The 26,542-nt window shown below is 41.8% G+C and overlaps 3 protein-coding genes across 6 annotated transcripts; 1 reads left to right on the top strand and 2 right to left on the bottom strand.

Moving 5' to 3' along the window:
* Positions 1–211: 211 nt before the first annotated feature.
* Positions 212–9,426, bottom strand: slc30a9 (solute carrier family 30 member 9). The gene is made up of 17 exons (XM_047340585.1): positions 8,820–9,426; positions 7,979–8,218; positions 7,802–7,849; positions 7,534–7,633; positions 7,248–7,340; positions 7,046–7,128; positions 6,081–6,139; positions 5,536–5,603; positions 4,618–4,776; positions 4,225–4,360; positions 4,100–4,139; positions 3,936–4,007; positions 3,406–3,513; positions 2,960–3,125; positions 2,065–2,194; positions 1,839–1,952; positions 212–1,729 (listed from the first exon to the last, which is right to left on the bottom strand). Exons 1-17 carry the CDS (start codon positions 8,926–8,928, stop codon positions 1,685–1,687), a joined length of 1,770 nt encoding a protein of 589 aa, XP_047196541.1. The 5' UTR covers positions 8,929–9,426; the 3' UTR covers positions 212–1,684.
* A 970-nt stretch (positions 9,427–10,396) lies between these two features.
* On the bottom strand, positions 10,397–18,665 carry gsr (glutathione reductase). Of its 4 annotated transcripts, none has more exons than XM_035161877.2 (13): positions 18,316–18,665; positions 17,351–17,534; positions 16,056–16,082; positions 15,795–15,883; positions 14,807–14,876; positions 14,577–14,724; positions 14,377–14,431; positions 14,189–14,288; positions 13,850–14,104; positions 12,881–12,992; positions 12,128–12,259; positions 11,827–11,960; positions 10,397–11,020 (listed from the first exon to the last, which is right to left on the bottom strand). In XM_035161877.2, the coding sequence occupies exons 1-13, from the start codon at positions 18,360–18,362 to the stop codon at positions 10,871–10,873; spliced, it is 1,503 nt and encodes a 500-aa protein (XP_035017768.1). In that variant the 5' UTR covers positions 18,363–18,665; the 3' UTR covers positions 10,397–10,870. The 4 variants fall into 4 exon arrangements, with proteins under 4 accessions (XP_035017768.1, XP_035017767.1, XP_047196574.1 ...); XM_035161876.2 differs by having other exon boundaries at positions 17,351–17,582; XM_047340618.1 differs by having other exon boundaries at positions 17,351–17,638; positions 18,316–18,664.
* Positions 18,666–21,487: 2,822 nt separating this feature from the next.
* On the top strand, positions 21,488–26,488 carry LOC118112406. Its single transcript, XM_035161690.2, has 2 exons — positions 21,488–21,637; positions 22,003–26,488. Exon 2 carries the CDS (start codon positions 22,146–22,148, stop codon positions 24,648–24,650), a length of 2,505 nt encoding a protein of 834 aa, XP_035017581.2. The 5' UTR covers positions 21,488–21,637; positions 22,003–22,145; the 3' UTR covers positions 24,651–26,488.
* Positions 26,489–26,542: the final 54 nt, after the last annotated feature.

Below are 26,542 nucleotides of genomic sequence, written 5' to 3' on the forward strand. Positions count from 1 at the left end.
AATGAAACATTTATCATGATACATACATCAATAAACCAAAATTCCTCCACAGCAAACCACAGGAACCTCAGAGAACCTGCTCGACCCCAAACATCACAGGAAGTGGATGACACCTGGTGATGATGTCATCCATGACATTATCATCACAGTATGAACAAGATGTTGTTGTGAAAAATAGAGAAAAGACAGAAATTGAAGACAACGACAGAGACGCAAAGCAAAATATTTTTAATAAATTACTTCACATTTATTCCATCTCCTTCAGCAGCTGCGATTTCATCGTAACCAAGAGTAAATATTAAACTATTAACACCTTCAAAAATATATGTCCACCATCCCGATAACGTTGAAATGACTGAGCACCTCCTGAAGCAAAGCTAGGTGTTTAGCAGGCAGATGTGACTGTGAAAACAAACACAGTCAGCGTGTGTCGCTTTCAAACAGCAGAAACTCAAAGTGGGAGATTAGTTACTTTGGTATTTTGGTACATGAAGTTTTCAGGGCGACGTCCTAAATGATTAAAACGTTATCATAATGTTGGGACTGGATTAAAACCGGGGGCCGTTCCATTTGTTTGGTGCTTTTTTGTTTCGTCATCATCGGCTGCTTATTTACACGAGTGCATCTTCCTCTTCCTCATCTTCACTACAATCAATTATCTGCTGATCAGCTGCCACAACCTCACCAGTCGAAGTGACCAGAGCTCAAATGAGAACCTGGGCTTTCAGAGTGTGGAGCTGGAGGAAGAAAAGAGATGATACTGCCTCAAATATCATGTCGTGAAGACTCTTAATATTTGACCTTCTGCAAAGATAAACATGTCCAGTAAATAGTTAATCATCATACTTTTTTAGCTAAACTTTCAATTTGTCTTTGTAATGTCACAGGAATATGACATTCTAGTTTCCTTATAGCCTTTTGTTTTTGCACAAGCTATTGTATTAAACATCAGCTCAGTCCTCAGCTCTATCAAACAAATCAAATGAAAACAACTATTTTTACTTTGCATTGCAATTTTCTGTCATGTCAATAAAATCTATTCATCACGATTTCTGTCGTCACTAGAGAAGCTGCGGCAGCTTCGTGCCTTCGTCAGCTCCTCAGCTTTTAGATTAAAATAAGAAAAAATCTAATATTGTCTAGAAATTAAATAAATCTATAGCTTCAATATGTAGCTTTCAGGTTTCCTTGTACTAACGAAAGAAACACTATCACTGTGGTTCAAGCATAACATCAAAGTTCAAGTCTATGTAGAGTTACTGGTCCTGCTTTTGTTTGTGAGTTTGACAAATCCAGATAAATTCACGGAGGAATACGAGTTCAAGTAAACAACCACAAGACTAAACTGTCTAATCTGTGTGAAATACAACCCAGATTTAAATTTTCTCTGACAACGAGACTAATGACAGTTCAGTTTAGTCTTGCACCAGAAACAGCCACACCTGAATGGGAGTGGATCTGCGGCAGGTTGGACTCTGGGTGTCGCTAACTGAAGCCTGAACGTCGTCCTCGTGTACGTACGCTTCTGGCCTACTCTACAGTAAGACTTGACGATTTGTGCAGAGACGGATGCTTGTTGTGAGGTGGTCAGAATGGGAGGCAGATTGAGGAGGTGGACTCAGCCGTCCGTTCACCTTCTCTTCTCCGTACAGCAGGATCTTCCCCCAGCAGACACCGGGAGGTATTAGAGTATCTCCAAGTCTACGTGACGAACCTCTGGGTTACGTTGCTGTGAAGAAACCAAACAGAGTAAGACACAAATCTGTCTGGAAACACTTATAAAACACCTCTGATGAATTCCAATAACCTGAAATGGTAAAATGAGGAGTTTGTAGTACCTTGAGTTCCTTCTCCAAGCGGTCCACTTCAGCTCCCAGCGTGTCGATTATGTTCTCCCCATGTTTCAGCATAAAGTTCTCTAGTTCCTCACACGTCTTCACCTGCTGAATTTCCTGCAAAGACAAAACGCACACTCCTAACTTTACCAGTAAAGACACATGTATAACACCAGGAGGCATGTCGGACACAGCGAAAACAGGAAACAAAACCAAAAAAAACACTTACATGAAGGAGTTGGTCAATGTCTTGTTTTTCCAGATACGACCGTGTCACCACTCGGCCGTCAAAGTCAACTTCAGCCTTGAAGCGAACTTTACTCAGCCCCATGTCAGTGGCCTTCACGTCGTGGATGGCCCTGCTCAGAATGAAATGAAACACATCAAGGAAGCTGCAGGGGAGGTCACTTAAAAACAGCATATTTCTAATGTAAAAAGAAAACCTTTGTTAAAATAAAAGAATACAATTTGAAATGAAAGTATTTAAGAACAGGAAATCTACAGGTCTTATAAAGCCATGATTACAAAAAAAGGCCTAGGAAAATCTTTAACTTTAATTAACAAGGGTCTTACATATTCTTTTCTTGCATGCCTTGGCCAGTAATGAAATGTTATTGTATGTGATTCATGTAAAAACTAAAACATTATTATTGAGCTCTGGTGTGAAGCTAAATTCTTACTTAGACCTTAAATAAACCAGTTATATTTTTTATTGGTTAATCCTCACACCCATTCTTAAAAGTGTTAAATTGAACTGAAGCCTGTAAACAACCTGTACATGTTTCCAGTTTTAAATTCTTTGCCCAGGCTTTTAGCTCAGTCCTTCATGCTGAGGGATTAAAGTGAATCACTTTGTTAACAGCTGTCCCTAAAGACGTTCACGTGGGAAGACCAGGAAACACCAGCTTGTCTATTTAAAGCCTCCCATTAACAGTGGGAGACACATAAAGTCACTGTTGGATCGAGTGGTCGGGCTCAACTGGTGGTCAAAGGATTTATTTGTATTGACATGAATGATTCCAAACCTGACATCAACACCTGCTTCATGTTTTATAGCTGTGCGCGTGTGCGCGTGTGCGCGTGTGTGTGCGTGTGTGTGCGTGCGTGCGTGCGTGTTTTCTGACCTTACAGCAGGGTCGTTCTCTAGGAACTCTGTGAGCTTCTGCACACGATCAGCCTGTATGGAGCGTCCCAGCAGGGCCTCTGTGTTGGTGTAGATGAGGAAGGTTGAGACGGCGCCCAGCAGCGTGCCCACGCAGAGAGAACCACAACTGTCGTATAACGGGTTACCTGGGACGACACGGGCGGCGGCGGAGAGAGGAATTGTCAAGTCAAGTTTACTCATGAAGCACATTTTGAAAAATAAAACAAATTAAATTAAATCAACCAAGGGTACCAGTGGTACTTTAAGAGACCAAAGTACAAAAACACCAGAGGGAAGGATCATAAATAATAATAAATATATCAACTAATAAATCCAAGTAGAGATATTGAAGATCATATTAAAAAGATGCAATAAACTTATGAACTTGGAACATTCAGATAGACTGAACAAAGTCTCTTTGTTTACCTGTGAGCGAGGTGAGTCCCATGCAGCCGGCAGCCATGATGACTCCTATCACAGCAGCAGCGTCCTCCAGCAGAACCACGTTAGTACTGGGGTCTCGACTCTGCATCACTGGACACATTAAACAATTCCAGACGACATTTACATCTCGATTTGTAAGTAATATGTGGCTACATTAAACAAACATGGGATTCTGTTAGAAATGCATCCGCAGCTACTTGATAACTATCTGATTTCTTACTTTCCATCAGCATATTGAAATCAACTTGACCTTAATGACAGTGACAGAAAACGACTGGTTTCATTTTACTCCAGTGGTGAGTTAAACCAGAGTAGATGGATCATACTTGATCATACTTGGACATCTTGCATTCACTGTCAATCAGAAATCAGGTCTCCTCTTCAGTGTCTTCAGCACATTTCTACCTGCAGTTTCATGTAGATAATCTCTAAATAATCTGAAATCTGAGCACTACGGATAAAGACAGGTGCAAATGGTGATCAAAGCACTGACAGATTATTTTTGCACATACCATATTCATAAAATGTCACTCCGTGCTTAAGGGCACTCTTCTTTATCTCATTGATGGCGACTAGTAACGTGGCTGAGAAAGAGAAATAAGAAGAGGTGTTAAAAAATGGATCTCTGTCAAAACATCATCAAACGTTGATTAGTCTTTTTTTTTTTAGAATGCACCTCCTTCAGACACCAGAGAGCCCGCCAGGATACAGTAAGCCTGGAACACAGAAACAAAACATGATGCATCACAGTTGTCCTTTATTTATCTTGTACTACTGACAGAAGCTGAGCCAGACACTCACCCATAACAATGATTCAATGGGCCCCGGGTGCAGCAATCCCATGATGCCGTGGTACCAGGAGAGGCCCGCTCCCATCATAAAAATGCCCACGCCGCTGATGAGGGAGGCGATGTAGCGCATGTTGGAGAAGCCATACCTGAAAAGCGCAAAGAGGCTCAGTGACAGCAGACGTTAAGGGGCCATCATTATTACCTATGCCAAGGACGTTATATTTTCACCCTAACCCTGAGATGATGGTGGAAATGAGGATTAAAGGGCAGATCCAAGAATTTTAACTTAGCATTAGGACAAAGAAATGATTTCGGTTAACAGACCACTTATATTTTGATGATCCAGTATCCTTTGGACACCACCCATCTTTCTTTTAGTAGTTGAATAAGGTGCGGTGCTTACGGGTGCTCCGAGTCCGGGTTGCGGACCGACTGGCTGATTCCCAGGGCGAGCAGACCCTGGTTGCAGGTGTCGGCCAGAGAGTGGATGGCCTCAGAGAACATGCTGGCCGACCCCGTGTAGACCCACGCCAGGAGCTTGAAGAAGAAGTTCAGCCCATTGCTGAGGATAAAGAAAGAAATTCAATGGCTTGTAAAGGATATTAAAAAAACACAACTAGAGTGTGGCTCCTAAAAGTGTTGACAAACTTTACATATGGTCACATCACAGATGTTTTTTTGTGGATTGATGGTTCACACTCATGCTTGTAACTGACATGTAAAAAGGTGAATGTAGCCAATTTTGGGTGGAAGCCTACTGAATTCACATGGAATTTATAAGAAAGTTTCTCTTATTTATAATAATTTTAATTTAATTCTGTCATTTTAGTGAATAACAGCTTTTACACCAAAAGTTGGCATCTCCTGTAATGAGCACCCAACTAAATGAGTCCCTGAGAGCATCTTTGTGCAATGAAGGAGTTAATCTGCTGTTCATATGACTGGCACATGTCCTCTAACACAATCATCCTAATCCAATAGGCAACAAGACCTCGTGTTGAGACAAGGTCCGGAGCAGTTCCCAAATACAAAAAAGCCTTTATCTCTTAGAGCTTTACTGGTGAAAAACTTTCAATAGTTTTTGTTAAGTTTCCCAAACACGACACTAACTTATCCGACATGCTGCTCGTAGTAACCCTGCTGAGAACAGACACCTAGTTTCCCTCTTTAATCCCAATACCTCCTGCTGTGTATGTCTGTGTGTGTGTGTGTGTGTGTGTGTGTCCGTGTGCTACAGCTCAGTAAAGTCACAGAGTTCAGACTGATCTCAGAGAAAAAAACCAAACAGCATTCAGATAAACTGGTGAGTGTGAAAACGTACATGCAAATAGCGACCATGACCACCTTCCCTGGCCCTTGTAGAAAAGTCGCCCTCTTGCCTGATCGAGGCTTTGATGAAACAGAGAAACGAGAAGAGAAAAGTGAAATTCAGATTTTAAGTTGAAAACAGAAATAGGTTCGATCAGTGCCTGGATGGTTTATACAGGTTATGTTCCCAGTGAAAGGGATTGCCTGTCCTGCAGTCAATGTAGTTTATATAATTGACTTAATCTGATGAGTAGAGTTCAGATTATAGACTATGACATAGCAGAGGAGTGTAGAACAGCAAAGTATGGTCACTGTCATAACATCCGCTTGTACAGTAAAGAGGGGCTCTCTCTCTGAATGACAACAGATAGTGACATTGACGTATAAAAGCACTGACCTCTGTCACAGGGACAAAGGTCACACAAACACCACCTGCTGTGATTAGAGAGACTCGGACGTGACAACAGGACGACCCAGCTCACTTTCTCTTACACATATGAAACCGGACTTTATGTGATATCATCAGACAGAATGTCAGGTAAGAGTCAAAGAGCTCACCTTCGTGTTTCCCCAGAAGTCTTTGTATTCCTTCAACAACTGTTGGTTCCGAAATATATCTGGAGATCAAGATTAAAAACAACACGTCAATGAAAAAACCACACAAACCAAAAAAATACAATAACAGCAGAGAAACAGTTTGGTCAAGTTATGTGAAGCAGTTCAACATTTTGAGAAAGAGACTTTTTTTAGAGCTGCTATGAATCAGCAACTATTTTTATAGCTACATCCACCAAGGAGGTTATGTTTTCACTTCTGTCCATTTTTTTTGTTTTATCGGGAGGATTATGCAAAAACTACTGAACGGATTTACTACTTTTCATTGTCATAAATGACAGTAAATCAAATATTGTGGGAGTTTAACAACAAGACTTTAACAATACAATAATAAACTTTTTTATTTTGTACTTTTCTTTAAGCTAGAAAGTGCTTAACAGAAAGAAAATAGGGAATTCACAACCACAACACAGCAATTAAAAAAAAAGAGATCATATAACAAAGAGGAATAAAATTATGTTGCAAGAACATTTTTACTTGTACAATGAGATAATAAAAACATGTAATAGTGTGACCTTGTGGTTTAGGAAATTGTGATGGGAACTTTTCACAAACAATGAATCGATTAATCAAGAAAATAATTGGAGGGTTATTAGATTATAAAAATTGGAAGGCCAACTATTTTTAACTGAGTCAGATGAGAGGATTGATAACCTCATTCCTTCAACATCTGATTAGCTTAGCTTAGCTTAATAGACTGGAAACAGAGGGAATCAGCTCAGTTTCCTGCTAATGTCACAAAATATGCCAATGAGAGCCTCTGAATTTGATTTATTAATCCATCGTCTCATCTGACTTCTCCCACTCTCTGTCAGAAGGCAAATATCCGTATTTCTCAAAATGTTGAACTTTTGCTTAAGACACAATCTTTGATTTTACTGCATGTTCAAAATGAAAACAAAACCTACTCTCTTGATACTCTCTCTCCACTTCTTTCCTGATATTTTTCTCTCGGGCTAAAGCTTCCTGGCTTCCCCACACGTCCAGTGCTCTGACAGTCACAAACAGAAATAAGTGAATTTACAAAAGTTATTGAACAAGGTGATGAAAACTGGTGATTCAAGCAATAATGCTGTGAGCGGATGTAAAGATGGAGGTCGTTGAACTAACTTGGCCTCGACATCTGACCGCAGGAACACAGTGAAAGCCTCTGTGTCGTCGTGGGGGCTGCGTCTCCTGATCTTCCGAAGTAGCTCCACGTCACTGTGAAGACAGGAGGGGAGGGGGTGAGAAAAAGATGCAGGAAGTGAAGACCTGTGTTAAACGATGTGAAGCAGCCTTCCATTAGTTAATCACATGTTTAGTGATTAACTCTGAGGAATTTATGTCATGGTCTGGCAGCATCTCAGCTAACACTGGACAGAGGAGGAGGATTTCAAACCGTTCACTCACTTACCTTGGTTTGAGGCAGAACTCATTCATGGCTCTGACTGCGGTGATGAAGTTGTTCTGAGTGTACTTGGCTCCATATTCCCTTTTTTTCAGCACTGCCCGAACTGCACAGGACAATAAAAAGAAATGAAAGATTCAGAGTTTACATCTGAACACATTAGTCTTCAAACTTCTGCCAGACAGAAAATCCTACCCACAAAAATACAAGCTAAAGGTTGAGTACTCTATAAAATGATGTTTAGTTTCAAGGACGTAGAAATATTGTTCTTTACCTTTCACTTGAATGGTCTCCACCGTAGACAGGCTCGGAGGTGTGAAAGCTAAACAGACAGAAATAGACAAGTCAACATAGAACATTGTAAATATATTCAGCAAACTGATGAAGGTTGGCTGACAGACACTGAATATCTTGAGTACTTCTGCGGCCCATAAAAACATTAGTTTGTCACCTAATGAAGGCGGGGGGGCTTTTGCAGCACCAGGAGAGGTCGTCTCGGTTGAAGGAGCATCACCGGATGGTACTTTCGGAGGACCGTCTTTACTGTCACCAGATGAAGAGTAGTACTGCACCTTCCCCACTCCTAAAGTGGCAACTCTGCCGTCTGGCAGGCCGAACCACAGGCTGTGTATGCTTCTGCTCTGCCAGCCTGCGCAACACAATGTGTGATGACTGTGAGCTTTTTCAACCCCTGCAATGAAGCACAACAAGAGGGTTCAAGAGAAAGAAGGGTAGAGCTGCAACTAACTTCCATTACCTCCACCAAGGAAGTTATGTTTCCACCCCTGTACTTTGGTTTATCTGTCACACAAAAACACTTACATTAACATTGTGGGCTTTTTTTGTGTGCTCTGTGATGCAGATCCAAATAAAAACACAGATCTAGCAGATTTACTGTAAATGTGGTGTCATAAGAGGCCTTGGCTGAGGTAAGTACTCTACTGAGTGTCATTCAATATTTCTCCATCATTTTATCTGTCAAAGAAACAACTTGGTCTATAAAACAGGAAACACGTTCTCAAACCCTTGTGTGACATCATTTCATTGAGTGACGTTTGACCACAACACATAGACCCAGTTTACAACGATATACAACAGGGAAGTTAGAAAATATATGAGATGCTTGAATGATTTGCATTAAAATGGCTTAAACGATCAATCACCGTTTGCATCCTCTCAAAAGTAACAATGTTGAATAGATCAACTAATACTGAGCTCATATCTTTAAAGCAGATTATAGAGCCTCATATTGTGTAGTTATAAATGTGTGTGTGTAATCTGAGCGTCCTCACCGGAGCACAGCAGCGGGAACCCGGGGCTCCGCGGGGACAGGGACGCCCGGTGCTGCAGGGACACTCTGCAGAAGACAGGCCATGGTCTGTGGGCCAGGCTGGGGATCATCCTCGCTGTGGCGGAGCGGCAGAGGAGGAACTTGTGGAGCGGAGTCACAGGCGGCCGGTCACTGTGTCGTTCGCTGTCCGCATGTCACTCGGACCCAGTTCGAGTCATCGCCTCCCAACATCTGCCGCCGCACGGACAGTGAACACGGCCGCGGACACACTCACCTCGGCTGACTCGTCTCTGGGTCGAATCTCCGAATCACTCCGCAGGTCGGCTAACGGCTCCGCTGCTACGGCTAGCTAGCGGCGCAGGCTAACGTCGTTAGCCGCCGTAAGTAACGAGCTGGTTAGCGTTTAACTGGGTGTAAAGGGCAGCGGCAGTAGCACTAGCGGGTAGAGTGAGTCAGTGCTGTTCAGAACCGTCAGGACTTTCCTGTGGTTCCGCTGGTTCCGCTTGTTCTGGATCCACTTTGAGAATCTATGACTGACGGGAAAGAACCGACTGATACAAACACACACAAGTCACCTGTGACGCAGCTGAGCTGTTCTCGCGAGAGCGCGACAGCTTCCGTCAGGTCTCAGCACCTATCGCGATATTATGTAAACCACCGTGGAAACAAGGTCACAACAGTGAGAACAGTACATGTCAGTATATGTACAGGTCTTTATAGACAGTATATAAATACACATTTAGTGTGTAAATAAACATATTTAAAGATGTATAAATGTGAAAATATATGAAGTGTCTGTAAAGACTGTCTATAAAGATATATAAAGTATCTTTATATAAAGTATATGGTACAGGTACGTGTCTTTGACAGTATATAAATATAAATACACATTTATTGTGTTAATGGACAGTATTTAAAGATGTATAAATGTGAAGATATATGAAGTGTCTGTAGAGACTGTATATAAAGATAAGGTATCTTTATGAAATATGAGTATATATTGTGTCTCTTTAGACATATTTAAAGATTGTATATATATATATATATTGTACATCGATTTTAATAAAAATTATACATACAATATATAGTTATTCTGTATTCAAACTGTGTTAATATAAATATGTAGAAAGTCTATATATATGTATACACAGTATTAATTGATAGTTTCTTTATTGACTGCATATAAAGATGTATTGTCTTTATAAGCTATACACTGGTATTGTCTCTTTGATTTAGTGTCTTTGTTTCTATACAAACAATATATTAAGTCTCTTTTGTAGGCAGATTATAAAGATATATAGTCTCTTTATATACAGTCTATGGTTCTGAATAGTTCTGACTTTACTAATAATTTCCATCACTTCTCACTCTGTCAAGTTTTTTAAGTGAAATGTTGTTCTCACAGTTTGACCTGACAGAGTCTTTCTTAGGTTTGAGTATATGAGTAAATACTTCTCTCATCGCCCAACCCGTGATTAGTGCAAACAGACAGGGAAGGGCAGAGAGGTGTAACAACACCCCCCCAAAATAAAACGACAAAAGGCTGAGTCACAAGGAAAGGAAAAGAATCACAACACCTAAGAAAAAAGGTTTATTGAATCTTTTAAACAGTACATTAGATAGGCTATGGCCTTGCATTGGTAGTAAATATTTCCTTTAAGAAGCAGCAGTAAAATTATTCTGACAAATGACTGACAAATCAAACACATACACAAGGAGAGAGGTCTTTTGACTTCCCGTGCCATCACTTGACAACAGCACCTGCAGATCCATCACTTCCATTTCACAATCATTCAAATAGAATTCAGAACAGTTTAAAAAGACCATAACTCCATCTTGTTTTATTTAGGAGAAAACTAGAAGAGGAAAATGAAACACTGCTCACAAATAAGGTCACTTAAATGAGAGAAAATGGAAGTTTGTAGGTAGTTTTGGAAAGCAAGTCGTCAAGCTGCTGCGAGAGTAGTGCGGAGTGGTGACTCTGTCCTGGTATGCTTGTCTTGGTTGCTGGTCGAACAGGGCAGCGGGGGGGTGGGGGAGTTTGTGTTTGCATTAACGCATCGTGACAAATTCCTCAGACGAGGTGGGGTGAATGGCAATAGACTTGTCAAAGTCTGCTTTGGTAGCACCCATTTTGATGGCCACAGCGAAGCCCTGCAGCATCTCATCACAGCCCAGGCCCTGCATGTGCAGACCCACCACCTGAGGAAACGACACAATTCAGTAATTCACCAAAATATCCTGGATACAACAGCTGCCATCTTGTCCACATGATGTCCTTTACAGCCAGAGTCTGCACAGTATAGCGATCAGGGGGGGTGGAGCTGCGTTAGCAAGATCCCACTGATACACACATTCAACAAAAAATTTGACAGGTACGTTGACTTTTTAGTTTGGTCCATGTCCCATCCACTAACTTGGAGGAGGCAGGGTTTATGACCTATACTGTAGCCAGCCAATAGGGGGTGATTGAGACTTCAGTGAGCCAACTTCCTGCATTTCCCAGAATGACGTTCAACAACCAATCTTGTTTAACAACAAGCAACCAATCTAGTTTAACTTGTGGTTGTTGACTCACTGAATTTATCATGTGAAGGTGGGGAAAACATTAAGACTACTACACTAAATGTTTTGTGTGTGAATTGCCTTCTGACATTTTGAATAAGAGCTGCTTAAAACTGACAAAAAGAAAAAGTCCATGAAATAAAAAGATATATTAAAAATAATTCCAACCTATTAACAGTTTTTGATCAGTCTTAACATCGATTAGAGAAGAATCTTCCTGATCTCTTTAATGTTTAATTTATGAAACACATACAGGAAATGTTTACACACGTTTCAGATCTTCATTATAAAGTGTTACCAATCAGAAGCTTGAGAAATGGCCACAGTAACAGAAGGCAGCAATTTCGATAGATTCAAAACTAGTTGTAGAAAGTTTAAGACAAAGGTAAATGTACAGTTTTTGCTTTGTAAAGATTTAATAATTAAAATCAGACGTCGCCTACCTTCTCCTCTTTGCCCACACACACCAGCTTCATGATGCACTGACTCTTCCTGCTCGTGAGGGCGTGATACATCGGAGTGAAAGAAGTCTTGTAAATCTTCACATTCTCCTTCCCCCAAGATTTAATGGCCTCGTCTGTGACATGAAACAATGTGTTTCCATCAGCTGAAACTTTTATCTAGACAGTAAATGTGGTGTAAATGTAAATTGCCGACCTTGCAGGGTATTACACAGATATTGGAAAATGTCACTGTTCTGAAAAGTTAATTTGCTCCCAATCTTTTGTTAAATCTTGTGCTCACCTTCTGTGAGGCCCACCGTGCCAATGGGTGGGTGGCTGAACACCACTGTGGGAATAGTGGAGTAGTCCAGCTTGGAGTCCTTCTTGCCCTCAAACAGTCTGTGTGCCAGCTTCCTGCCTGCAGCGATGGCAACTACCCCGACAAACAACAGAACATCAGTCCAACTTTAAATAAGATTTAATCTCCTCCTCGTTCTGACTGAAACACGACTTTCCCTTAAGATCTCACATCACACTGCTATTATTTAATATTACATTTAGAACATGTAGTTTTCAGATGTGACTGAAGGAGTATGGGAGGCTGAGTTCTGATCTATGACTGACAAATGTATTAGAATTAGTCCTGTGGTTGCACGCCTCGGCTGACCAGTGCAGTTTCAGTCTACAAACGTTTTTTACCCCAGACAGTGACCCCTGTGATCTTTGACCACTGAAAAATAATGAGTAAATATTTGAGTCCAATTGGCAACTGGTCCAAATTTGGAGAATTTCCCAGAAGGCAGATTTGAGTCTTAAGGTTTATGAGTCCAAAAATACATATTGTGAGGCCACAATGACCTGTGACAAAAAAATCGTATCGGTTCATGTTTGAGTTTTAGGTCAACGTTTGTACAAAATATAATATAATTACAGAAAAATATTATTCACAATTTCAGTCTCAGAAAACTGCTTCCAAACTCTCATAATGACCTAAACATCACTGCAGTTTTATAACGTTTGTCAAATGATTTGCGTTGTTAATGCAGCCTCCTACCAGGTGTGAGCAGAGCTTTGCCACACACGTCTCCGACAGCGTAGATCCCGGGTCGACTGGTGTTCTGAAACTCATCCACAATGATGTGGCCTCGCTCGTCTGTGTCCACACCCTGCAAACACACACATTAACTGTTATATCATCATTATTAATAAGCTAAAAACAATAATGGTATAGGAGTAGGTGCAGAAAAGTTTGGTTTTCTGTCAAAGGCAAGTGAGTCATCCTGAGTGTGGAGGCTGAAGTTCATATAAACCAGAGTAAACAGAGCAGAGGAAACTAGGTCGTCAAAGTAATGTGTTATAATGTTTAATGTGGTTATGTGTCAACTAAGGTGTTAAGTGTTAAACTGCTCTTTTGTAACTCACACTCTTCATTTCATAGAATATGTGGTATTAGATCGACCCATCTATTCATTCACTTCACTTCCAATAGACAATCTGAATGGTCACTTCTCTCTGCCGCGACAAACAGAAGTTAGAGACTTCACCCGGACTTAACCTTCCCCCTTAATCCATTATTTGAAGGTTAACCCTGAGCTAACAAACATTTTACATGTGCCAACATCTCACTCATCACCTCTGGCAAACAAGAGACTGTTATGTCACAACTGTCTAATCTTTTCCTCAGATTATCGCTAATTATTGAATAGTCGTCACCATGCCTGGTTTATTTCAAGCTCTTTTTATGTAACGTGTTACACATTGAAATAGTTCATCCAGTATTTGCACTCTCTTGTGTGCTCAGATAAATTGTGTGTTCAGGGAATAAATAAAAATCTGAGCAGACGCAGCCAGGATGAGGTTGACATGGTTAATTCTGCCCAGAGCCAAAAGCGACTCGATTCCCTTTGTAGACATGAAGTGTGATAAGCTGGAGCTATCTGTCTGTAGCTGTTTTGTTAATGGACGCTACATGTGCTGTTGTTGTCAATCATTTTGTTTGTCGAGGAACATTTGCCTATGTTACCGTCTCGCTGATGTTCAGTCCCAACGTGTTTGGCTGCCTGCCGATGGCCCAGAGAAGACAGTCCACCTCCTGGATGGTGCTGATCTTCTCCTCGTCGTTCTTCTTCTCGGGGTCTTTGGTGATGATCGTCACCTCAAGACCTCGATCCGTTTTACTCACAGACTTCAGCTGCGAGTTCTTCCACAGATCTATGCCCGAGTTCTGCAGCTCTTTGGTGCAGTTTGAGCTTATGAGGCTGTCAAAGTTCCTCAAAACCTGCAGAGGGAACACGAGATTAGCACTTAGTTGCACGCGACTGAGAATCAGAGCAGTGTTTTGGTTTGTGCGGTGGTTTCTTACTCCTGTTTGTCGAATCACGAGGGATGTTTTGGAGCCCAGGGTGGAAAGGATGCCCGCCATCTCCACTGCGATATAACCAGCGCCCACAATCACAGTGCGCCTGTAGGGGGAAAAAACAACCATCTAATCACAGACACAAATTTTCCAAATAGTTTCCAATAAACACTTCATTTATTTGTTAAACTCACTTTGGCAGAGTTTCGAGTTCAAAAAAGCCATCACTGGTGATGCCAAGACTTGCCCCTGAAATTATTAATAAACATTAATATACTATTTTGTAATTTTATTAAAAAACAGTCTTCTTTGAAAAGATGAAATAAAACAGGCACAGAAGTGTTAAACACAGAGATGATTACTGTTTCCAAGTAAAACACAAGTAAAGTCTGACCTGGAACTTCAGCATCACTCACAACAGTAGGCTGCCCTCCAGTGGCGATAAGGATGTGCGGCGCTGTGTACTTCTTCCCATCCACCTCCACAGTTGGCTCAGGGTCATTGGTGAACCTGGCATGACCTTGAATAGTTTGGATTTTAGCCTGTAAAGGAGCAGAGGTCGTTATTATGGGAGGAAGTACGTTCAGAGAAGACAGTGAAATAATAATGTGAATTTTAAATTACCTTGTCGAGGTTGTTGCGATAGATGCGATTTAGGTGAGTGACGTAAGCGTCTCTTTTGGCTTTAAGAGTTCTGCAAACACAAACAAAGCAAAGTTGCTGTTCACAACTGTGCATCTGTAGGTGGAAAAATGATTCCTGCAGTGAAACAATTTCCTCTATTCGCGTAAAAAAAAGCATCCAAACATCCAGCCTCATCATAAACACGTATGACCGGCTAATATAACTGTTATGACACTACTACAGAGCTGTTTGAATAAAAACTCCTGAGAATAAATACATTTCTTGATATTGAATATTCCTCTAACGGCAGCTGGATGAGACAGTTTATCACTATGTCTTATTCTCAGTTTGAACATAACATTTTAATAGTTTTTTATCATTATAGTTTGATGGTACTGTATTTGTTTTACGTTATGATCACCATTAAGTAATATTTACGTTACAGTGCGGGTCCTGCTACAATAAACAGGGGACTGACAAAATAACAGAAGCTCCTGAGAATACAGTACAATCTTTAAAAGGTTTAACAATTAGATTTTAAACATTAGTTGCATGGTTAAAAGTCAATTTACATTAGTGTTCAGTGATACTGTTTTAGCCTGCTGCATGTTTTAATCTTATTTCTTTCTGTATTGTATAAACACAATGTTTAAGTGTGTATACAGTTGGACACACCTTCATATAAAACCATATGTGTAACCCTGCACAGTACGTTAGTGTTTTGATCAGTGTTTCCTAAGGTTGCAGATGGCCGCTCCTTCCTGGGTCTTATCTTGAAGTGTCACCGTGACTGAATCATGTTGTTCACAAAGACAGAGCAACCGGCTGAAGTGAAGCAACAGATGACACAAAGAATCGGAGAAGTGGAGCAGTGAAACAAACACCTCTTTGTTCCAGGAACAACCGAGTGGCAGGTTTCAAAAGAGCTCATTGAGTTTGCCAAAAAAAAAAAAAAAGAAAGGAAACAGTCACAGATACTGTAACTTACTCCCAACTGAAACGAACATTTCCAACGTCAAAGCCGTAATCACTGTGGTCGTGGAGATACTCGGCGTGAACCGCTGCATTCCACATCACCTGTGAGGAGAGGTACAGGTACTATGTGATACTATATACAATAAGATACACTTTATCTGGGACTCAGTGCTGCACAGATACTGGAATTGATCTGGTGTGTTTTAAAGCTTAGAGACACATGATTATGTCTCTCGGTTAAACTATGATAATTACAATGGAAGGGACAGTTTACCTTCTTGGGGACACAGCCAACATTTACCTGAAACACAATGAAACAGCAAATTAGTCCAGTGTACGTTTGATCAAATAACATCAACGTGTTAAAATTATAAAGAAAATAGAAGAAAAGAGAAGAAAGGGGGGGTCTTGATCATGTGCAGTGGTGTTAAATGAAAAACTGGGACAAAAACTAAGACATTTGAGGAGGCTGTTTCTGCAGCCGCAGATCTGCTCAATGATAAACCAGCTCCGGTAACTGAGAGGACAGGGAGGATAAATGAGAACCTGGTGGTATCACTTCCTTATCGCTGTCTTTAATCCTGACTTCATCCCTTTCCCTGTGACGTAAAGTTCAACCCAGCGTCGGTGATCATTACACAAACAACCACAACTTCCTTCTTTGAGGATCAAATACCAAGTTTCAACTATCAAGATTTCATAGTTTCATCATACTTATAATAAACATGTAGACTGAAGCTGGATAATGTGGCTTAAATCAGTATCACAATATTATACCTGTATGCTAATTTAAATGCAAAATAATAAAAAAGATTGCAGAGATGAACTGTGCTCCAGTGTCTGTGACAACTGAAAACAAAACCTCCAATTGAATATTTTTTTTTAGCTTTTGATTGCAACTGGCTTTATTTAATTGAATATTGTAATATCTGACTTTTAACACAATATGACCATATTATGACCTGATACATGTGGAAGTCAAAGAATTATAATAATGACAATAATGAAGATAAGAACTTTATTTAAATGTTTTTATTGTCAGACAGAAAGGGCAGGTTACATAAATTTAGCATGAATTGAATTAAATTGTTGCTGAATAATTTTTAAGCGCTTGCATGTGCAGAAATATGATACATCTGCTAACTTCCCTATTGTGAAAAACTGTGAAATCAATGTGATGAAACATCTTGAAGTTTGTGCAGCAAATGTGGAGCAAAATCATCTTTTCTCATCACAACTGCAAAATCAGTAATAGTCAAAACTGAAGCTGGGACTAAAACCTCCTTCAACACTTCATCTGTCTAATGCAACTTTATATCATGTAACTTTGTATTCGTTTTAATAATAAGGAGCTTTGTCTGTGCTGTTTTAAACACTGGCTGTTATCACTGGTTTGCAGCAAACTTGTAACAAGCCCCACAGTGTTTGTTGTGGGCGACAGAACAAGATCCAGAACAGGAGTCTGGAGGCTTCGCACTGAGGCTGGTATCGAACGTGTGTGATGGTGCAGAGGGGACAGTGGAGGTGCTGTGGTCCGGCTGTGTGTTTGCTTTTCAAGTTTTTACTCACGCAGGTACCTCCGAGTTTGTGACTCTCGATCACGGCGGTGTTCGCTCCGAGCTCCGACGCCCTCCGAGCCCCGGCCAGACCCCCGGAGCCGCCGCCGATCACCAGGAAGTCGAAGCGGGCCGTGTTCGAGTCCGCTGCCGTCGGGTGTGAGGCCATGCTGCGGCGAAGCTCCGCCGCTGCGTGTCTGCGAAAGGACCGAGAGAGCGACTCAATCCAGCGGGGAGGCTGCGTCCTGGAGAGCCGGAGTAAAACTGCCATAACCAGGAAGTTCACAGGCTGTGTGTGTGTCTGTTTGTGTGCGCGTGCGCGTGTGTGAGAGAATGGGAGGGTCAAGTGAAAGCCAGTGCTGCGTCATTATGAATTGCAACAATAGTGTGTAAATCCCAGAAACAGTTTTCACAATAGTCATGGTGATCCTGACACCGGCTACAGTGGAGAGGCCACAATAACAGCAGGAAATCAATCCATATCATATACTATACTACTGGTACACTACAACTATATACATTTAGATACATGTGTGTATATATAAAACACACATCTCTTTATTAATATCATATAGCATACTAGTGGCAAATTATAACTATATATACATACATGTGTGTATATATAAACATACATCGCTATATTCATAACATAAAGTATACTACTGGCAAATTATAACTGTGTACATATATGTATATATATATATACACATTTATACATATATAAACAAACATCTCTATGTTCATATCATATTGTATACCACTGTCAAATTATACCTATATATATATATATATATTCATATATACTGCATTACTGCCTTTAATTGTTATTGCCTGTTTTTATTCTAATTAATCTCATGTTAAATCAGAGCAATACTTGACTAAAGCACCAGGCTATGAATAAATGAATAGATGTGAACACCCTGCAGCCACAGAGGCAGAAAGCTTCTGTATTAACGATGAACCCAGTGTGTCCCTCACCTCTGTGACACAGGAGGAAACAGTCTGCAGATCCTCATCCACACCATGTTTCTATCGCCTTTAGGACATTGTTCATCCAGGTGTTTATTCTCCTGCCTGCTCGCTGTCAGCTGATGAGAAGCCTGAGCATCACAAACTAAAGCTGCAGATCACTTCCTGTGTCACACCGTCACAGACACGTGTGTAGCAGCTGATCGGGTTTAACTAACTTCCTGTCTGCGACTAAAAACAACCGTAAATCTCCCTTTTTACAACTTAGTGAGTGCAAAAGGCGGAAGTTTGAAAGCGTGAGTGACGTAGGGACATGAAATTGGTTTCTGGTGTAAACAATTCCAAGAAAGAAACAAAAACACGTTACGTTTGCGTTGTTTTCATTCAAGAATAGCAACTACGCTGCGCCCGCGTCTTCTTCTACTTTCATTTAATGGTAGTTGCAAATAACTTTCAGACGCATTACCGCCATCTTCTGGATTGGAGTATGAATAGAACACATTTTTTTCTCAATCAATCAATCAATGATTTAAATTCCATTTGTATCGCCCATGTTCACGAATCATAATTTGTCTAATAGGGCTCAACAAGGTGCAACATCCTCTGTTCTTAACCCTCAACATGAATGAGGAGAAACTACCAAAAACAAACCTTTAACAGGGGGGGAAACGTAGAAACCTCAGAGAGACACGTGAGGATCCCTCTCCCAGGGCGGACAGAAGTGTAATAGATGCTGCGTGTAACTGGACACATCAACAGAATGACAGTATTTACAACACTGATTAGAAGAACCAGTTTGTAACATAATGGAGATGGGTGTCTATGTTTAAAGTATTGTTCATAAGGAAATGTCTGATAGAGATGAAGGGAGCAGCAAGTTGTTGTCAGTAATAGTAGAATATGTGAGTAGGCGTATTGTACGTCAATAAAATGCAATGTCTCCGCCCTTTAAGACAAGAAAATAATTATTCCATTTGTGTCCCTTGAAAAAGCCTTTTGGTACACTTCAGCTTAGTTCTGTAATAAAACAACAGAAGACATGTATTAAGAATATTTTCACCATGTCAACACCATTAAAGATGGTCGATATGACTGTTGCCCAAAAGTGAAGCTAAACCATCTTGATCGCCACCTGCTGATTGGTAACCCGAACCCTAACCTCCTAACCCTAACATCACTAGTTGCAATTATATGGTAAATTTATACTTGCATGTTAGATGAATAAATCAGACCTCTGAAGTCTCAACTTAACTTTCACTATATCTTTGAGCTGCGTTGTGATTCTATCAAATTACCTGAAAGCAATTAGGAAATATTAAATTTTTTCTCACTTTGCTTCAGACTTTGAATGAATGTTAGTTTTCAGCACAGAATGGAATGTGAGCATCCCTATGTGATAACTCCATCAGGGTCCTGGGGGCGTCATGGCAAGTTGACCCATGACTCGTTCCATCTGACTAATTCACAATGTCAGTCATTTATTTACTCTGTCCGGTTGAAAGCAGTTTGTTTGGGAGAACACCTGCTCTTGTTTTGTTTCCCATATACAAAATGGGGGTTTTATTGTTTGAAGATTGAGTGGAGGTCAACCTACAGGTCATAAGTCTTCATCCTGGTTCAGTGATGACTGAGGCCAGGTTCAGGAATGTCCACTACAGCCCAGTAATGAAGTGAATGTGCTTTGTGACATGGCAACAAGCGTTAAGATGCATTATCACCACCTAGGTGTCACACAATCAATCATGAGGGATGTTTGTTTATTCAGTGCAGTGTTTATTTAACTCTGTTATGCCCTAGGCTCTTCTTACTCGCACTCTTTTTACCTCTGTCTGCGTTGGTTGGTTTGTCTGTCTGTTATAAGGATTACACAAAAACTACTTGACAGATTACCACGGGGTTAGGTGCAAGGATTTGTTATGGATCAAGGAAGAACCCATTCAATTATGCTGCAGATCTGGATCAGAAGGGCGGATCCAGGAATTTTGTTATACTCTCTTTAACATTTATTAAAAAACTACTCTATGTACTATATGCAGTAGTTCCTTTCAAAAACATCTGTTCCAATGTGCTTTCGCAATGAGGAAAAACAAAATCAAGATTACAAAACATCAAAGAAGCAAACTAATACAACGTCATTTAAAATAATGATCTAGAAAAGAAAATCTAAAATCAAAGACAGCAGATAAGATAATACATCATTTAGAAGGTTTGGCAAAAGAAAAGGATAAAAGAAGATGCAGATAGTCAAACCAAAAATCTTAGTGTGCAGCAGATGCTTCACAGTATTATACACTCCAGAAGGAAAAAAGGTATTAGCCTGCATCACCTCAGTCCCCCCCCCCACAGACTCTCAAGGTTTTTCCTTATCTAGACACACACACATGATGTCATAAATCCTACAGACGATCTCTGAACTTCAGGTCAACCATTGATATACATAGCTGGATTCAGGCCTTGTTAAAGTCACAACAACTCTCAAAGATGGTTATGATATACAGGATCCAAACAGTGAATGTAAATGTCCTCACACTCTTAACCTATCTTATCTCTATCCAGGTGCGGATCTCTCCCAGGGGGGGAACAGGGGCACCCCACCCTTCCAGAGATTCATCACCCTCAATATCATTGCAAACATAAGCAAACATAATTTTAAATAGTAATAAAATATACACTGAACAAATGTTAGCTAATTATACACATCATGAGGCCCCTAATGCCGGCACCAGCACAGAGGATATGGCCAGAGACAGTGAAGATCATGACATATATATATGTCTATAGTTTCTGACCTTTGACCTTGCAGATGCTGCCTGTTGCTTCTGTTTGTTTTGCAGAACAATCACATCAGACATTACAAATCGAAAAAAAAAAAAAATCTCTTCCTTCTTCCGGGGAAAAAAAAACCTGCAACCACTTCCACAGCTGTCAAGAAAAATAAAATAAAAAACTCAACTTCCGGCCAATTTTCCTTTCAAAACACTATCCCCTCTCATAAGAAAAAACGCCCAAACATCGTTTTAAAGCACACATCATTTGAAAAGATAGAAAGATATCTTAAGCTCACGCTGTTTGCAATATTAACAGAATAAAACAGATTGGAGGCGTTTTGTTTTTAATCGCACGCTTTTATTTTGAAGGCAGGAGCGGCTGGTTTCCGGAATAGCTAGCTAGCTAGCACAGATAGCTAACGCCTAGCTAACATCAGAGCGGCTCGGTTAGCGGTGTTAACGAGCGGCAGCATCACGTCCGAAGAACAGATTTCAAACCAACCTGTTGACTCTAAATCATTTACTACAGAACCACAGCGACCCCCCCACCACCCTCCAGCCTGGTACGTGCATGTTATTTGACACTGTTATAAACATAAACAGCAGAGAAGCGGGGCCGTCGTCTCTGCGACCCCCCCCCCCTCCTTTTCTCCTCCCTCAGCAGATGTGGTCAGGTACGGCCTTCCCCTTGTTTTCAAAGGGGGGAGATCAGCATGGAAATGTGAAGACAGGCGACTACACGGGGTTGTTAGCTAGCTGCTTTGTGTCTGTTGGTATGTAAAACACATTGTTAGCTTGAGAGGAAGTTGCTGCAGGAGCTGAGTGTGTGTGAAAGTGAGGGGGAGGGGTTGATGGGCCTCGTCTGTTATGTCTCTCCTCTCTGATCCTCATTCAAGTCTTTTGTTTCTCTCTCATTTGCTTCCTTCAGGGCGCAGACGTCTGGTTTGTCACCTCACTGCCTCATCGGCCGTCCCTCTGATGAGCGAGCCCCTGACGTCAGGTGGAAGATGGATGTTTCCTCCACTGTGTAGCTGCAGCCTGTGAATCAGGGGGTGGGTCCATCGCTGCCACATGACCAGCGCAACCCCTCTGCTCGACATGAAACCCGTCAGCTATCAGAGCTTGCCGTCATCCGTGAGCGCCGGACACCAGGATCTGGCCCTGGACCGCGTGCTGAGCGCCCCCAAGGTGATGTACTGCGAGAAGTGCGGGTTCGCCTCCATGGACGTGGCCGTGTTCAAGAAGCACATGATCGAGCACATGGGCGCGAGGTTTTACTGCTTCTACTGCAACAACGTCTCGTTCAGCGAGGCCGAGTTAAAAGTGCACCTGAAGCAGCACACGTCCAAGTATCCGTTCACGTGTCCCCACTGCGGACAGGGCTACATGCGGAGGCTGTGTCTTGTGAAGCACATTGACCGGCTTCATAGTAAAAGCATCAGCCAAGGACCAGCAAAGCCCGGCACAACTTTAATTTCTCCCGTGCCTGTCTCCAGTGCCTTATCAAGCGTGTCCTCTGCTGATCCAACACCACCCTGGCCAACTGTTCGGGTGACAGTACCTGCCCTGAGTGCACCTGCAATCAGACTGGATAAAGACGAACAGAGAGGGAAAACACTGGACACTATTATATCGAATGCCTCTAATGGAAACACAGAACTTTTGTCTCCTTTGAATGGACTCCTACAGCACCACCGGGCCCTAACCGTTTCTCTCCCGGAGGAAATAACGATCCCTGCAGGCTGCTTGGTCGAACTTGTTGAGGTGAAAACTGTAAATGGGACAAAAGAGTTAAAACTGAGGCTCGTCTCTCAACAACAAAACAAGTCTGTGATCAAAGATGCAAGGACCACAGTCTGTCAGAGCACCACACTGGGAAAGCCTTTAACATCCACATTAAACCATCAGTCTTCCACAATGAAGTCTGCAAGCATGGGGATGTGCACAGTAAACAGGAAGCAGTGTGAAACAAAGACGGTGAATGTGGAGCGTCCTGCTGCTGTCCCAGTCAGTATTTCCAAAAACCTCCCGAATCAAGCGAGCAAAGAAAAGATTGGATTCAAAAGAAAATCGCAAGAAATAATCAACCGGGAGTGGAAAACAATCATTCCAGATAAGATTCCCAAAACTATCCCCAGTCCTATTAGAGAAGTGAATAGTGGGATGAGAGTTGCACAAAGAGAACCTCTAAATCTTAATGCAGCCGCTCCCACTGTTATCTCCCCCAGGGTTGCCAACAGGTTGACTAGCACCCTGCATCCGGACTCCAAGGGGACAAGCGTTTCCCAGAGAGTGGTGGAGGAGAGGATGAATTTAATTCCAGAGCCTTCCAAGAGCATCCCAGCCCAGAGAGCAAGCGACACAAAAAGCCTTCCTCGAGATGGGTCGGTGGCTGTGAAGCTGGAACCCGGAGAGATCCGCCTCAGGAACAACACTGTCTCGAAAATAAAGACCGAGGCAGTGGGCTTGAACCAGCAACGTGTGACATCAGGGAGCGTTCCCTTACCCGCAGCCTCCAAAGTGAGACCTCCAGCAATTTTATCATGTGAGGATAATGTCGTCCCAAATCAGTCGTTTCCAGCGCACAGGACTCTAAATGAGCGCTCATCAGTCAAAACCTCTGTGCTTTCTAATAATACAAAGTCTAAGATCTCCGCTTGGACCCAGGAAGTGAGATCCCGTGAGAGAGCAAGAGAAGGAGACGTGCCAGAACCTGAGAGCTTTCCAATAATTTCCTCTGTGTTTTCGTTAAGTCAACAACCAGGAGAGGTGCAGGGCTCCATTCAGCCGCTGGTGATGGCTCTGCGCGGCATCGTGATGGATAAAAGCAACAGTTCTGGCAGTTCACATCCTCAAGGTCACATCAAGATAATAAACGGAACCGAGCGGGGGAGGGAAGCGCCGACATCGGGGTTCCGTCCTCAGGTGGCAGCAAAGGATGAACACGTCATCCTTGACCCTTTACCCACGGAGCGGTGCATTAACTCTGTGAAAGTAGAGGAGCAGAAGGGCGTCCCGCATCACCCTGCACTGACCAACCTCCACGTTGAAGTCAAGGAGGAAAAGAATATCACTACTCCAACAGACACTCTTGCTTCAAAATCCCCGACGGATCAGGGATCTGTTTCTGAAATTGCAGTATACGTAGACGCATCCGTGGGTACAGAGACTCTGCAGCAGGTGGAAAAGACCGAGCACGACATCTCGAAGTTCCTCACTGTCTCTCTGAAGAGGGTACAAGTAGGCGTGTGGAAGAAAAACAGGAAAGGACTGAAACTAAGAATTTCCAAATATAAGACTAATTTACCTGTGGTCAGTGTCGCTGATTGTGCAGTTATTTACCCGATGCCGCTGAAGGAGGACCAGCTGGTGAAGAGACCGGGCCCCAACCAGCCCGTGGTGGTGCTCAACCACCCGAAGCCCCGGGCCCCCGTACAGGGAGCGGGTGCGGACACTATCGCCGACACAGGAGCCTCTGAGGGGGTTCCGAAATGCCAAATCTTAAAAATGCGGCTGAGCAAAGTGATGGGGCAGAAATATGAGGTGATGGGGTGCACTGTCCGAGTCTTTCCATGAGTGTAGAGGACAAAGTATCACTGGAAAGAATTGTACATTTATAAAGAAAAGACTAGTATTACGATGGGAAAATACTGATTTACATTCATGATGTTATATGTTTGTCTGTATAGGCATGGGATATGGATTGTTGAAGTGCAATGCAGTTATGTCTGCTTTGGGGGTGTTGTTAAATGGACCATCTGCTGTAGTAGATTCTGTCAGTAATACACAGATGTTAAGAGCTGTCTCAGAAGTTTGACAAACCAGTAGATCTGCCAGAGTCGAGGCATAAACGCATGCTGTTTATTTAAAATATCTTAATTTATTTTTTTTGTTGCGTAGGTTATATATCATGGTTCTTGCGGCCCCTACAGGATGCGACTTGAAGTAGCTGTGGTACATGCAGCACACCTTAGACGAGTCTTTCAGAAAATCGTGCCATATACAGTATAAACAAAGCCACGAGTTTAGCAATTTTTAATGATGAAAAAAATAATGTTTGAGGATATTTCTGTAAAATCTTTTGGGGAAAAGTGGCACATGCAGCTCACAAAATTCTGCAGTGATTTATGGTTTTATTCAAGTATTTATTCCTCTTTTTCTGTTGTTAGTTTTCACATTAACAGAGCAGTACAAAAGGAAAACAGAATCCCTTTACAGTCGTCACATATCAGCACAACATAGACAAACGGAGCCCTTCACAAGCCTGTAAAATGCCCCCGTTTCTGCAATTGCGTCAGTAGCTTTCAAATATTCCCACATTTCTGTAATGATGTACTGGTCAGCACCTGGTTGACGACATTTCATTCAAAGTTGCCTGAGAAAGTTGGTTGTCCTTGAGTGTTCAGTTTTTTTTATGTGCTGCTCTCCGCATATTTGTATAAATGCCGGGTTGGTTTCTTGTTTGATGGTGTGTTCAGGCACTCTTTGGCAACTGTAACATGAGCATCTCATATTTTTTTAACCGTCAAGTTCATTTCATGCAAAGTGTCCTGTTTTCCAACCAGAACGTTGCTGGTCATTCTTGATGACAAAGCTGAATGTTTTTTACTTTCCCATGTAGCCAGGAGTCCCTGAATGCAACAGTACTGTTAGTTTCTTTGACGCCGGAGCCTAAAAGTCCCTAATGCACGTGAAATAGAAGGATGAGCTTCTTAAAGGCTTCTTTCTGTTTAAACCTCTGCCTGACAACTTAAAGCTGGGATGGGTCATCCTGGAAAAGCGAGCAAGAGCAGCCTACCCTCTGAAAAAAGGCAACCTATACCCATCTTCTTCCCATCAGCCCTCACCTCAAGGCTACGGCCCCAGAACATATGAACGTACACTGGCCATAGTCTCTACTTCAGCTGTGTATGTTTGCCCGGCTGAAGACTCCAGTCACGTGCAGGGAGCACAGTTTTGCGAAGACCGCAGACACTAGCTTTCTTTTCTTGTCTTTTTTCCCTCGACTTTATGTATTGATGGATATCAGGAACAATACGACAGTGTTTCAGAAACAACTTACTAACCCCACCTTTAAAGGGTAAAAGTCTTGAAGAGTCATTGTAAATGTTACATACTTATATACTTTTTTTAAACGTTTGCTGTGTGTGTGTTTTAATGGATCAGAACGTGTAATTATGATAGATTTGATAATTTGAGCAACAGCCCGAGAAACAAGTGTTAATTCCATGAAACCCTCTTGGTTCATCGTTTCTCCCTCTGCAGTACAATTTGCTTTGTGGCCGTCAGTCAGAAAAAAAACAGAGGAGCCTAAATAAATGATTTAAAGGTTGAGTGTGTAGAATTTAGTGACATCTAGGGGTGAAGTTGCGTGTTGCAGCTGAAAACCCCTCACCTCACCCTCTTCTTCCAAACATGAAGGAGAACTTGTTGTCGCCTTCAGTTGTCATTCAAAACTCAAAAGGTGT

Source organism: Hippoglossus stenolepis, chromosome 7 (assembly GCF_022539355.2).
Source record: "Hippoglossus stenolepis isolate QCI-W04-F060 chromosome 7, HSTE1.2, whole genome shotgun sequence".
In the NCBI taxonomy this organism is placed as follows: Eukaryota; Metazoa; Chordata; class Actinopteri; order Pleuronectiformes; family Pleuronectidae; genus Hippoglossus; species Hippoglossus stenolepis.

Excerpts from the sequence above, each read along its gene's own strand:
- slc30a9 (XM_047340585.1), bottom strand. The coding sequence starts at position 8,928 with ATGATCCCCAGCCTGGCCCACAGACCATGGCCTGTCTTCTGCAGAGTG. Across the intron at positions 8,219-8,819 it reads GTTCCCGCTGCTGTGCTCCG|GGGTTGAAAAAGCTCACAGT; the intron begins GTGAGGACGCTC and ends GCTTCATTGCAG. Across the intron at positions 3,126-3,405 it reads GGGACTCACCTCGCTCACAG|GTAACCCGTTATACGACAGT; the intron begins GTAAACAAAGAG and ends GTGTCGTCCCAG.
- gsr (XM_035161876.2), bottom strand. The coding sequence starts at position 18,362 with ATGGTGTGGATGAGGATCTGCAGACTGTTTCCTCCTGTGTCACAGAG. Across the intron at positions 14,289-14,376 it reads GAACTCGAAACTCTGCCAAA|GCGCACTGTGATTGTGGGCG; the intron begins GTGAGTTTAACA and ends TTCCCCCTACAG. Across the intron at positions 11,961-12,127 it reads CACGGTGGGCCTCACAGAAG|ACGAGGCCATTAAATCTTGG; the intron begins GTGAGCACAAGA and ends TTCATGTCACAG.
- LOC118112406 (XM_035161690.2), top strand. The coding sequence starts at position 22,146 with ATGACCAGCGCAACCCCTCTGCTCGACATGAAACCCGTCAGCTATCAG.